Below are 14,245 nucleotides of genomic sequence, written 5' to 3' on the forward strand. Positions count from 1 at the left end.
CCCCGTCTCTACTACAAATAGAAAGAAATTATCTGGCCAAGTAAAAAATATATATAGAAAAAATTAGCCGGGCATGGTGGCGCATGCCTGTAGTCCCAGCTACTCGGGAGGCTGAGGCAGGAGGATCACTTAAGCCCAGGAGTTTGAGGTTGCTGTGAGCTAGGCTGACGCCACAGCACTCACTCTAGCCCGGGCAACAAAGCGAGACTCTTTCTCAAAAAAAAAAAAAGAAAAGAAAAGAAAACTCACTGTCAAAAACCCCCAGAACACTAGAACCTTTGAAAGCTTAAGTATTTGTACTTTTTACATCAGTGGCTTTAATTAACATAACTATTAAAAGATTAAATTATCTATAGCTTGACACTGAACAAGAATGGCTGGCGACCACAAGCAATTCACATGGGGAGAATGTACTACCCGTTAGCCCCCAAAAGCCTCCTTTCATTTTCTTTTTAATTGTGGTAAAATGCATGTAACACAAAATTTACCACTGTGACCATTCTTGTTTTTCATTTTTATTTTATTTTATTTTATTTTTTTATTTATTTCAGCATATTATGGGGGTACGAATGTGTAGGTTACATATATTGTCTTTGCCCAACCCGTGTAACCATTCTTAAGCATATAGCTCAGCGGCATTAAGTACACTCACATCGTCGCACAACCACATCCACTGTTCTCCTCTTCCCTTTGTTTTTATTCTCAGACTCACCATTAGGGGGCGAACGGAGACAGCGCATCAGCACCGGCACCCCCACCCACTCCACGCCCCCTCGCCCACGCATGCGCGCCTCACCTGCGGGAAGGTGGCGGGGGCGGGGGCGGGGGCGGGGGCGGGGGCGGGGGCGGGGCCCGAAGGCCGCGCAGGCGCGGAGCGGGCTTTGTTACGTCAGGCCGCGCGGCCGGGCTGGGACCAGGCGGTGGCTTGCGGAGGCGCTTCCCTGAGTCTGACGCGCGGACTCCGCTTCCCCGTGGCCCGCCCGCCCGCCGGCCTAGCCGCCGCCTGCCTCGCTCCCTGAGCGCGCCGAGCGCGGGCCAGCGGCCGGGGCAGAGGCCCGGGGCGACGCGGCGCGGAGAGGGCGGGCGGGCGGGCTGTGGGAGCGCCGGTCTCTATATGGCGGCGGCTCTGTCGGGCCTGGCTGTCCGGCTTTCGCGCTCGGCCGCCGCCCGCTCCTATGGGGTCTTCTGCAAGGGGCTGACTCGCACGCTGCTCATCTTCTTCGACCTGGCCTGGCGGCTGCGCATCAACTTCCCCTACCTCTACATCGTGGCTTCCATGATGCTCAACGTCCGCCTGCAGGTGGGTGAGCCGCGCCGGCCGGACCCCCGACCCTCCCCGAGTGCCCGTGGCCCAGAGCCCAGCAGGGTGCGGATGCCGACGGTAGCTGCCATTGGTTGGCAGCTGTGTGTATGCCAAGCACCGAGCATTTTCTCTTGCGGCCCCACACGAGGGAAGACCCACTTCGGTGGTGGTGATCCCTGTTCTGCAAACGAGCCATTGGGGGCAGGTTAAGCGACGTACGTTGGGGAAAGTCCCACGGCGGGGGTGGGGTGGGGTCCGAGGAGATAGCAGGTCTGAAGAGGACGTTTTGCCCCGAAAATTACAAACTGTTGAGTTCTAGTGGTGGGTTCATGGGTGAATTTTCTAGTTTCCCAAACTTTGCAAAGCCTTTTCATATTCTCAAAGCTTAAAATGGATTGGAAGTTAATGGTGTTTTGATAAATGTACCTTATTTATCCTGGCTAGAGGTAGAAGTGAGGTGAGTGTGAAGATGAGGGAAAATGAAGTGGAAGAGGGAGAGGCGCAAAAGGTTTCGGAGGGCCAAGAGCCCAAGACAATTCAGATGGGGGATAAGAGTAGGCACACGCACCAGCACCCTGGAGACCAGTTTTGCTATCAATGACTGATATTTCTACACCCCTTGGATTACAGTTTCCTTTTTCCAGAGGAAGGGAAAGGTATCAACTTGAGAATTCTTTCTCAAAGAAAGATGGCCAGATACTGAGCTTATGCCTGATGGAGGAGGGACGGGTCCCTGTCCTCGGGAGCTTTGTGTTGCTCCCTGGTGTGCACAATTAACCAGTCTGATCAGTAGCACCAGGCAGTTGTGATTCAGCAGGTGTCTTCCCTTTTCTCCCCTCTGGTTTGGTTGTATCAGAGTGTAATTGTCCCTGTGTGTGGATCTTTGGGTTTTTGGTCCCTGACACGGGATGGTAGTCCTCGTGAAACTGAAAGACAACTGTTGATCAGTATTGTGTTAACGTGAGTTGAGGTGAGCCTGCCTCTCTATTTTAAGGTTCAAATTGAGATACTTTTATGAGAGCAAGGGCTTCTGGCATCCTTAAATGGTACCTGACTAGAGGAGTAGAAAACTCCAGCAGGTGGTATAAATAAGGGAAGGGTGCTGGGTGTGGTGGGAAGTGCGGTAAACCAGAAAGCCTGTGCTCTCGCCGGTTACCACCCTGTGGACATAGGGTCCCAGCGTTTGCCAGGTCTACTGATCTCCACATAAGTCAGAAATCCTGATATTTTAGATACCAAACTAACCCAAGGTTTTTTTGAGACAGAGTCTCTGTTGCCCAGGCTAGAGTGCCATGGCGCCAGCCTAGCTCACAGCAGCCTCAAACTCCTGGGCTCAAGCAATCCTCCTGCCTCAGCCTCCCGAGTAGCTGGGACTACAGGCATGCGTCACCATGCCCGGCTAATTTTTCTATATATATTTTTAGCTGTCCATATAATTTCTTTCTATTTTTAGTAGAGACCGGGGTCTTGCTCTTGCTCAGGCTGGTCTCGAACTCTTAGCTCAGTCTGCCTGCCTTGGCCTCCCAGAGTGCTAGGATTACAGGTGTGAGCCACTGTGCCAGGCCTAACTCAAGGTTTTTAAAAAAGAAACTTTTCTGGTATAACAAAAGGTGTCTGCCAGCTGTATTTGACCCCACTTTGTGGAAAATTACCATGCTTTATACCATTAAAATTAAAAGTCACCCTTTTCATGTATCTACTTCTCTATGACCATATCTCTAGTCCAAGCTACTATAATCACTCAGCTGGACTATTGCAGGGTCCTTCATCTGTTCTCCATTGAGCAATCAGAAGTCTTTTAAGAATGTAAATTAGATCGTGTCATTCCTAAAATAAAACAAAACTGCTCCCATGGCACCCAGAAAGCAGTCCGTATGTTTTTACCCTGGTTAGAGACTTGCCTTCTGCTCACCTCTCTAACCTCCACCTGGCTTGCACCTTGCTCACTGTGCTTGCTTTGCTCATGGTGTCCTATCTACCCTTTGCTTGCACCAAGCCCCTTCCTTCCTCCCGGGCATTCCCACAGGCTCTTCTTTTCACCTTGAATGCTCTTCCCTGGCTCTTTGAATGCTGAGACATTCTCATACTTTAGTTCTCATTTCAGAGAAGGCTTTTGTGATCACCGTATCTACATGATCTTGCACCTGCTTTCTTCATTGCAGGAGTGCTGAAGGCTCATTTGTTTTATAAGCAATAAAGGGTAAAGGACTCCATTTCCAATATGATGCTTAGGGTTTCCAGATCACTCACTTGTAGGGCAGTCAGATAATCTCTGGAAAGGTTATTCAAATACAAATTTCCTAACAAGGAGTCTGTACTGTAATGATTGAGGGTAAGTGCATTTTGGAGGAGGGAAATTGGATCTATAATAAGAGTGGTGTGGGCAGTGAGGAGAGCTAGTCGCACCAGTTGCAAAAGCCCATAATGGGTGACTTGGTGGGCTTGATATCAAGTAATACTCCAGTCACAGCATAGCTTTTGTGAATCCCAGGAGCTGAAAGCAGGCTCTGGGGGTTGGAGGGCTGCACAGACAAGGTGACTACACCAGGCACCTTGAGGAAGAGCTTTCTAAGAACTATGTGGAGATTTTAGGCTTGATCTTGGGTTTGACCAAGTGCAACAAGCAGCCATTTCACATCCTGGAGTTGAGGGCTGGGGTGTCTTTTTTCTTTACTGTGATATTTACATTTGCCACTTTAAACTACCCTGTAGGTTTTAGAGTTTTTGTTCATTTGTGAAAAACTACTAACTTACCTGATTTGAAAGTTTCATTATTCTGACCTTCTGGTAAAGGGAAGTGCAACAGGAAATAGAATCTGAGTAAGGGGGACAGCGTGACTTATTGTCTTCTGTTTTTCTCAGAACACACTGTACCCATCCTCTTGATTGCAGGGGTGCTGGAATCTCTTTCACAAGTAATAAGGTATAAAGGACTCCATTTTCCACATGTTTGCTTAGGACCTTCTAATCTTGTAGGGCAGTGAGGCATTTTTAAGGAGGTTAATACCTCTTTAGTATGAAAGATGACTAAATGAAAAAATAGATTGCAAAAGGGCTTTGTACACTAAGAAGGGTTATGATTTAAAATACTGTTAGTAAGCAAGCCCTAGTGTCCTAGAGTTATTAGCATCCTCCTTTTGTATACAGAATCTGAAATACAAGGCAGTAAAAGAATGAGAATCCATACCAAATGTATTAAAAGCAAGATAAAAAGTGGTACTGTGAACCTGCTATAATTTAACAAGTCATACCTATAATTTTCAGTTGTGTGGCCTTAGGGAAGAATCAAGTGTCTTAATCCCAGGTCACCTAGATTCTTATAAACACTAAAAGAGAAGGCCTAAAAAAGAGCAGTCAGGGAAAAGATCTGGTGAAGGCTGGTGATAGTTGTCAGACCAAGCAATGTCCTTGCTTTCCCTGTACCCTCCTGCTGCACTGTCCTGCACTGACCAGGCCTGCAAACCTTTCTTTGGCTGCTGCCTCGCTCCTTGTTTTGTGTTCCTGACTACTCACTCTTAGTCTTTTCTCTCTGAATGACTTTCTAAATCCATGACTCCGTACGTTTCAGTGTTCACTTATCACTTGGAAATCTTTATTCATTCACCCCAAGCAAGTAGGAAGAGTTCAGGAATGCAGGGAGGGTTGGGGAGCTGGTAGCCTTTCTAAACAGAGCAGTCAGAGTGGGTCTCACTGAAAAGGTGACGTTTGAGCAACACCTTGGAGGAGGAGGGGGCTTTAACCACAGAGATGTCCGGCTTGGAAGAGGGCTGAGTTGGGGCAAAGGCTCCACAACCGGGTAAGCCTAGTGTGTTCAGGAGCAGCAGAAGGCTGGTGAGGCTGGAGGAGTCAGTGAGGAAAAAGGTGGTAGAAGATTCTGACTGAGAGGTTCAAGGGCAGCTCCCTGCTATCTTGCAGGCATTGAAAGGGCTTTGGCTTTGCCTCTGATTGAAATGATGTTATTTGTGTCCAAACGATTTTAAAAAGCAGTAAAGATCCCAAGACCCTGTTCCCAGGATTGATTGCAGCTTGAAATGAGTTTTACTCTGTTGGTTGATTGACATCAGGTTCCTAGAAGAAAATTGAGGGAGATGATAGACTGTTAAGAAAACTTTATAAAAGCTTATAAGCTTTGTGAAAGCTTGAGAGGCCAGGCCAAAAACATGAACTCAGTTAAACTTAGAAGTTTGTCCTAGTTTCTGAGATACTGAACAACTGTGGTAAATACTAAATATATAAGAAACAAATACTATGGAATCTTTCTTGTCTTTCAAGTGAATGCTTGAATCATGGTTTTTCATAAACTTTTTGTTTTGAAAAAATTTAAACCTATATAAAATTTGAAAGAATAGTGAGCACCTGTATCCTTGACTCAAATTTTGAGAGTCCTACAAATCATATAATGGTTTAAGCAGATATTAAAGTTTATGAGGCAGGATGCAGTGGCTTATACCTGTAATCCTAGCACTCTGGGAGGCCTAGGCAGGAGGATTGCTTGAGGTCAGGAGTTTGAGACCAGGCTGAGCAAGAAAGAGCGAAACCCCATCTCTACAAAAAATAGAAAAATGAACCGGGCATGGTGGTATGAACCTGTAGTTCCAGCTGCTTGGGAGACTGAAGCAGGAGGATTGCTTGAGCCCAGGAGCTTGAGATTGCAGTGAGTGAACTATGATGGTGCCATTGCACTCTAGCAGAGCAAGACCCTGTCTCAAAAAAAAAAAAAAAAAAACCAAAGATGGTAAATTTTAAGTTATGTATATTCTACTGCAATTTTTAAGAGTAATTACTAGAAAAGAGGTTTTGCTCTTAGATATTGTGATGATGTTAAGGTACCGTAAAAATTTCTAAGTGCCTAGTCCTAATTTCTGTTGTATAGTCACAACAACAAACTAGTGGTCTACAGATCACTCTTTGAGTAGCACTGCATTGGAAAAACAGCAGCAAGAAGGCCAGTGGGTCTGGAGTGGAGTGAGTGGGCCAGGGAGAGAGCAGGAGCCCAGAAAAGTATGGGAGTTTGAGGGAGTCGCATGTTCCTTTGTAAGGACTTTCGCTGGTACTCTGAGTACATTGGGAAACAGGATGTTTGAGCTCAGGAGTGTGACATAACCTGATTTACTACTTTTCTTAAAGGATCGTTCTTTTAAAAAAGCTTTATCATGGGAACATTCAAGTAGATGCAAAATGGAATAGTATAATGAACCCCGTGCATCCATCACCCCTTTTCAATAAGGATCAACTCTTTCCTAACTTTTATCTCTTCCCCCCAACCCCCCACTGTCTTTGTCTCCCCACTCCACAGTGGAGTATTTTAAATAAATCCCAGGGGATATCGATCTTGCTATGTTGCCCAGGCTGGTCTCAAGCTCCTGGACTCCTGAGTCTTTGGGATTATAGGTGTGATCCACCATGCCCGGCTCATTTTACAACTTTGGAATAATTTGACTTACAGAAAAGATGCAAAAATAGTACAGAGTGCTCCTGTAGACCTTAGGTGCAGCTTCTTCTAGTGTGAACATCTTCCATGGCAAGCCTAAGCTAAGAAATTAATCTTGGTGTAATACTACTATTTGGACTTCACCAGTTCCCCCCACCCCCCAACACAATGTCCTTTTTCTGTTGAAGGATCTCCCTCTGCATTTAGTTGCCATGTCTTTTGATAATCTCCTCCAACTGGTAACATTTTCTTAGTCTTTTTTTTTGTATTTTATGTCCATCATTTGGACTTTTGGGTTGTTTTCACTTTGTGGCTATTATGAATAATGTTGCTATGAACATTTGTATAGGTTTTGTGTGGACGTGTTTCCATTTCTCTTGGCTTTATACCTCGGAGTGGAATTGCTGGATCATATGTACCTCTATCTGTAACCAATTTTAAAAGATTGCTCTCAATATCCTGTAAGAGTGGAGGGTGGAAGCAGTAATCCAGGTGAGAAATGACAGTGATTTTTCATGGCGGCAGCAGTGGAGGTGGAGGGAGGTGGTTGCGTTTTGCATGTGTTTCTGAATTTTGGTGTGTGAGAGCAAGATCCATTTGCATTTCTTTTTCTGTGAACTGTCCGTGTTCTTTGCGTATTTTTCTATTGGGTTTGTCTTTTTCTTATTTTCTTGACGTTTTCTGTTAGATAAGAGTTGCCTATGGTAAGAGTTGGATTTTTTTTCTAACTTAATACATTTTAACTTTGCTTGTGTGTTTTTGCCATGCCATTTATTTTTATGTAGCCAAAGTTTAACAATCTTTTCTGACCTCTGGGTTTTGTTATTGTTAGAAAGGCCTTCCCAACTCTAAGAATACAAGGAATTCACCTATGTTTTAGCCTGGGACTATTATTTCATTTTTTACTTTTAAATATTATGCATTTGGAATTTATCCTAGTATGTGATGGGCAGGATGGGTCCAAATTGACCTTTCTCCAAACAGTACTGCAGTAAAAAACCTGTGCATGTGGCATTTTTGTCCTTTATGTTGGTTCACTGGAGAGTAAGCTTTAAGAAGACAGCCCTTTTAGTCTGCTCAGTATACTATCCTAACACCAGCACCTGGCTTAGAGTAGGGGCTTAATGAATGTTTGCCGATTGAATCTGTAGCAAAACTTAAGAGCAGAATGCTGAATCAAAGGTGTTAAGCATTTGTAATTTGTAAAGCTGTTATCAACTTGCCCTCCTTCCAGGCTATTACACTGTATGCCCTCCCAGCAATGCAGGGGGTGCTCTGGGCGGTCTCCATTTGTGCCTCAGCCCACTCCAGCCTGGGCCATAGCCTCTGCCCCTCCACTGAAACACACTTATCCATGTTAGGGCCACTTCTGTGCTACCATATCCAGCAGTCACTTCTCTGTCCCCTGCTTTATGCACCTCTCAGCAACATTTTTTCATTCATTCCCTGAAACACTCTTGATGATGATGATGATAATAGTAGCTGGTATTTATCAGATGCTAGTCAGAGAAGATGCTGGGTGCTTTTTGTACAAGTCTTCAAAGAATCCTGGACGGAAGTATGAGTCTCCCAGAGCAAGAAATGGCCCAGGTCCCCAACCTGGGGCACAGCCCTGCGTCTGTACCTTCCTTACCTCATGAGTGCACCTCTGAGCACCCAGGTGAACAGGAGGAGGAAACAGGGTGGCAGCTAGAGAGGGGCGCACAGCTGGTTTTGTAGGGGCAAGTGTGATTTAGGTGTGCTGAGTGATTAGTAGCAACAACTCAGTGATGTCGGTGTGTTCCCTGTGGTTATGACTCAGCTTGATTTAGAAATGATGGAGCTGTTCCTATTTCTCATCCTAAGCTGTGTGGAAATTTGGGGGGTTAGTTTCAGCTGCCTTCCAGCCTGATCATTTTAGTCATGAGCACAGTGAGATTCAGGTGTACTAGCATTCGCATCTACAGGCAGGTGAAGCCAGCTCATCCTGGAGCGTGTGAGAGCCACCTGGATTCACAGGGTCCCCTCAAGACTCCTCGTTGCCCCGCTGGTTTTAGCTGTGTCTTCTCCCCAGCCCCCTTGGGAACTAGCCTTGCCAGCTTGTTTTCAGAAGCACCAGGGCCAGGATATTTTTAGTTTACAAAGCAGTGGTACTCTGTACCATCAGGCCCTGGAGGCCATGAATAGCTCGGGTTAGGGAAGGTGAGGGGACAGGCATTCAAGAGGGCAGCAGCTGCCTAACTGGGTCAGGCCATTGTCATCCAGCAGGTCAGCTGCTTCAGACAGGCAGCGCTTTGTGGGGAAGGTGCCTTCTGTCTGCAATGAGGATCCGGGGTGTACCTGGACAACCTTGTTTCCCCGAACACTTAGGCCCCTCTGACCTCCATGGATCAATTTTCAGTCTTTAACAGCTTTGGTGAGTGGTGGGGGAGGTATAGGTTCAGGGACTTACTCCTGGGACTGTACTTTAATTTTCCTGAATCATACTCTCTTGATCTTCAAAATAAGCCTCCTTCCCTCATTTTGGTGGTCTCAGTTTCAGTGGCTAAGTTTTTTTGCCATCATTTATACTGTTTGTTATTGTGTAGATACAACATGGGGATGGGGGATGATGAGGCCAAAGAGTTAATTTTATATACTTGTGCATACTTTATTTCGTACAATATGTATCTAGTATAGTGAGAATAAACTACAAAAATATTCATAATGATAAATATGTTTAGAAATTATTTGGAAGTTATTCTGGCTGTCAAAATCTAAGTATTAATAATATGTGTAACAGTCTAATATCAGAAGAGGTCAGTTGAGGGGTCTGAACCAAAGTGTTTTCAGTGACCTATTGAAGTATTTTTTTGATAGGAGAATTAAATACATTGTTTAATACTGAATTTATTAAAGAACTAGAGGAACTTCAGGGACCAATTTATTCTGTCATGGTCGAATACATGATTACTTTATCATTAAACAAATGATTATATTAATGGCACCTTAAAGTATTTTAATACACTTCTGGAAATAATTCATCTTTCTGAATAGTACTAAGTCCTTGTACAAGGACATAAAAGTGGTGAGAAACTAATTTTTCTGAGAGCTGTCCCATATTAAATGACCTGTTTTTCTTAAGAATTAAAGAATACCTATTTTAATATGTATTAAAATATATTTAGTAATGCTTCCATTTAAGGGTAATGTTCATTCTCGGTATATTTCATCAGTAAAATAAATATAAGGTTTGAAATAATATGTTTTGACAAGGTAATTTGAGAGAATTTAATTAGGTTTGACTCAGTGAACTTTGGAAGTATGTGTTTTGAAATGTAGCTGGAATCCACGCTTATAGTAATTCACAATTGACATTTCTATATGACTTTATATGGTTCAAATATATTTTTCAACTATATAGAGTAATGGTAATACTTATAGTAGTAAAAGTTTTTGAGCATGAGCCACAGGATATATATGGGTATTCATAAACTATACATTTTACTCTCAAAATATATATTATTAAACAGAAAAAGTTTCAAAGGAGAAGAGATAAAAATAGGCCAAGACATTCTAATATTTACTCTCTCATGTTCTTTGACGTGGGATCACCCCATATTAATGACTACTGGGCTCTAGAAGATTGTGTGGTTTTTCAGTTTCCCTGTAGCTACCTAAGTTCATGTGAGAAATGTATTTTCCCCGTGTGCTTTGAGTCTTCCTTCTTGATGCCTGTGGTGGGCCCCTCCCCAGTCTGGTTTTTATATCTTGGTGTTCCTGGCCTTCTGAAGCGTGCCTTCTTTCCGTCTTCTCTCTTGATGTGTTTACCAGGGTCATCATTTTATCTGCCTCTCAGAAGCTGGCGATGTCTAGGTGTAGGTCCCCAGCTCTGGCATCTCTCTTGAGCTAAAGGCTTTATTAATTAATTCAACTGCTTGCCACAGTCCCACAGTCAGTGTCTTTTTTTTTTTTTTTTGAGACAGAGTCTTGCTCTGTTGCCCAGGCTAGAGTGCCATGGTGTCATTCTAGCTCACAGCAATCTCAAACTCCTGGGCTCCAGTGAACTTCCTGCCTTAGCCTCCCTAGTAGATGGGACTACAGGTGCACGCCTCCCTGCCTGGCTAATTTTTTCTATTTTTAGTAGAGACGGGGTCTTGCTCTTGCTCTTGCTCAGGCTGGTCTCAAACTCCTCACCTCAAGCCATCCTTCCACCTCGGCCTCCCAGAGTGCTAGGATGACAGGCATGAGCCACTGTGCCCAGCCCCACAGTCAAAGTCTGTATGTCTCAATCTGAACTGAGCTTCCCTCCAGACCTGCTTCTCCGCCCATTTGCAGTTAATGACAGATGCCTTTGTCACCCCGAATTAAAGGTCAGAAGATACCTGTAAGCCATCTTACCTTCTAAATATAGTGAGTCACGAACTTGGTCAATATCTACAGGGCAATAATCAGTTACATTCCATGAAACAAAATTAATTCTCATTTCTTTGGACAGGAAGTCATTTGCCTTACTCTTAAAGTTTTGGCAATTTACAGAGTTGTAGCTTTGTGCAGTGGTAATGAGGTTTATCCGAGGCACAATTATTGCTAATTGAAAACTTTTCCCAATACCCCGCCATGACGACTTGCAATATAGTTGGCATTGGCAATTTTTGACGGTCCCTACGGGGACTGAATGAAAAAAAAAAAAACAATTTACAGAGTTGTAAAGCAGCTCAAAGACAATGAAAGGTGCAGGCCCCTGTAAAATTCGGTAACCTGGAAGGATGCACTAGGTAGCAGACCCCGCAATCCTACGTTTCACAATTTTTCCTGACATCTTCCCTGTTTGTAGCATAATAATGTCAAAGACAGATTATTCTTGATCTCAGAAGAAGGTCTCCTTAGGTTTGTAGGTGCAGCAAGAGTGTTGATTAGCCATCTAGGTCACCTTGAGTTTGTTCTTGCAACCCAGAGCTGTACGGTATTGGATAACTGCTAAGGTCGCAAGTCAAGTGTCCAGAAGTTTTTGTGAGGATTCTCAGGTGAGCCTTTAAAAGTGTCCATTATTTGCTAATCTGATGGTAGGGAACTAAGCCCAAGAGACTTTTCCCATCATATTTTTACCTGCAGTACCTGTAAGTTTGGATGAATTATTTTCTTATCAAGGCTCCAAATTTGCTGAGCTTCCGGAAGTGACTTTCCGTAAAACCCCTTGAAGACTGGGATCTTGTTTGCCAGGACCCCTCCAGGCTGGCTTCCAGTGGGTGGGGACCTGTTGGATCCATGAGTAAAGCAACCTTCATTCCCTAAAAGTGGCTTGTTATACCTGACTCCCCCAGAATCATTCTCAAATAGGACGCTTCAGTTAAGGCCTTGTTTACATAATAATCAAGTCACCCAATTACATACTGTTGAAAGGGAGGAAAGATTTTTATTGAAGCTACACAAAAAAACCATATTGATGTGAAGAGTACAGAGCCTCAGAATTTATGCTTTTCTTATTTTTAAGCATTTTTAGGAAATACTGGATAAAGTGCTGTTCTTTTTATTGTGATCGCTAATGGGTAGGTTATCATTCTGTTTTCTATTGCAGTGTAGGACTCGGTAGCAGAGATTGTTAGAAAGATCTTGGTATTTGTTAGAAAATATTTGGTGGGTATAGATGCTCTTAAGCCTGCTGTCTTCATTGTAAAACTTTGATTGTCTTTTCTAGGTTCATATTGAGATCCATTGAAGGCCCTCCCCTGGCTGATGAAGGCGTGACCTCAGGCTCACTGCATCCAGGAACACAAAGCATGAGGGACAGAAGAAAGCCTTTTGGCACCTGCCTGGAAAAAGTTAAGTGGAAGGGAGGAGATGACTCAGACAAACCATTATACAGCCTTAAGAAAAGAACACAGGAGGAGAGCCCTTGTCCAGCAGATACATCTTCCTGGATGAATAAGCTTACGGTTGATGTAAATGGAAATTCACAGACTGAGACGTTATCATTGCAAATGAAAAATGATCTGAGTGGGGCTGACTTCTTGCTTCACAATGGCAACAAAGTGCTTCCATATTTAAAAGAATCAATAAGAAGAAATTCAGCTTCAGCAGCCACTCCAAGCAAGGCCGTGGGTCTGTTCTCTGTTCCTGCAGAAGAGTGTTTTCCTGCAGTGTCCTGTGGTGGTGTGGAAGCTCTGGGGAGGGACTGGCTGGGAAGAGGGCCTAGGGCCACAGACAGCCACAGGGGACAGTGCTCCAAAGGAGAGCCTTGGGTGTCAGGACTGCCATGCCATCAAGAACTATTGGAAATGGGAATTTTTAAGGATGACCCACCAAGTGCTTTTCCTGAGGGGCTGGGCTGTGAGTTGGAACTGTCTTGCCTGCGTTCTGTCCTGTCTGCAATGCTGCACGCGAATCCTGAAGTACTCCTGAATGATGAGACAAAACATGTTTTTCTTGAACATTTAAAGCGCATGTTTTCAGAGCAAACAGTAGGATACAGGAAAATGCTTTCAAGTGTAAAAAGTACCTCAAATGGTCTGCAGATAACACCGGGGTTACTGGCTCTATGACCTTTTGAATTAGCAAATCCATTATGCCATAGTTAAGGTACAAGCAGAACAATAAAAATAGATTAATTTTAAAAGTTGTCTTAGAATGATTTCTTTTGCATTAAATCTGGATGCAAACCAGGCAGCCCTTAAGTTCCTGCCTTGGTTTATATGGCCAGACAAATTAAGTCGAGCTTTAACTCAGAAGAAGCTGGTTGATGCAGAAGGAAATTTTGGAGTGTTTTTAATTTATGCTTGAAAGACATTCAGGATTGGGAAAACATTCAGGAGAATATTGATATATCCTATATAAATATCAGATCAGAACATTCTGATTAACATGAAGTTCTCTACATATCTTCAATACCCATTCTAAAGGGCTACTGTCCCAAATGCTGTGTCTCCTCAGCTTGTCTCCGATCACCTAATGGAAGTGGATATTTGTAAAGTCTACTCCGCTGTACTTTGACTAAGCCTTGCTGAGTTCATGGTTAAGCTGTTATCATTTCTGCATTTTGTAGAATGATTTTGGTCTGCAGCAAAATTTGATTTCCTTTCTCACACCCCTTTCCTTTCACTGGAAATGCAATTTAGACAGAGGTCCTATGGTGAAAGTTGCAATATTAAACCTACCTTTAGAATAATCCTTTCTCAAACTAGGAACCCAAGCAGTGTTACCTTAAATATAAAAAGGAGCTTGAAACTATTTGATGTAGCTCAGTTATAGAGAGGGAAATCAAGTGTTTCCCGTATAAAAAGTTCCCAGGTTCTAGGAATTGAGGTATCTTTTACACTAAGATTTTTCTGAGGTAACTCCTTTTATTGTTTGTTGATAACTTTAATAAAGGTCATTTAAGGGTGTAAATTTTTAAGGACTCCCAAAGTAAGACTTAAACATTTTGGGGATTATTAATTGCATATATCAATTTATATTGTGTGCTAAATTACTATGCTGTGTGTTATTTTAGTGTTTTGGGAAAATGAAAAATAAAATTTGTTCTTTAGTATAATAAATACGTCTTATTTTATGTG

At 43.4% G+C, this 14,245-nt stretch overlaps 2 protein-coding genes and 1 pseudogene across 2 annotated transcripts; all 3 read left to right on the plus strand.

Moving 5' to 3' along the window:
• Window positions 1-912: 912 nt before the first annotated feature.
• LOC123631551 (small integral membrane protein 10-like protein 2A) lies at window positions 913-12,538 on the plus strand. The gene is made up of 2 exons (XM_045541307.1): window positions 913-1,300; window positions 12,391-12,538. The coding sequence occupies exons 1-2, from the start codon at window positions 1,115-1,117 to the stop codon at window positions 12,409-12,411; spliced, it is 207 nt and encodes a 68-aa protein (XP_045397263.1). The 5' UTR covers window positions 913-1,114; the 3' UTR covers window positions 12,412-12,538.
• Window positions 11,238-11,366, plus strand: LOC123633612 (annotated as a pseudogene).
• On the plus strand, window positions 12,473-14,241 carry FAM220A (family with sequence similarity 220 member A). The gene has a single exon (XM_045541301.1). The coding sequence runs from the start codon at window positions 12,473-12,475 to the stop codon at window positions 13,232-13,234; it is 762 nt and encodes a 253-aa protein (XP_045397257.1). The 3' UTR covers window positions 13,235-14,241.
• Window positions 14,242-14,245: the final 4 nt, after the last annotated feature.

The sequence above is a fragment of the Lemur catta genome, chromosome 2, assembly GCF_020740605.2.
Source record: "Lemur catta isolate mLemCat1 chromosome 2, mLemCat1.pri, whole genome shotgun sequence".
NCBI classification, from domain to species: domain Eukaryota; kingdom Metazoa; phylum Chordata; class Mammalia; order Primates; family Lemuridae; genus Lemur; species Lemur catta.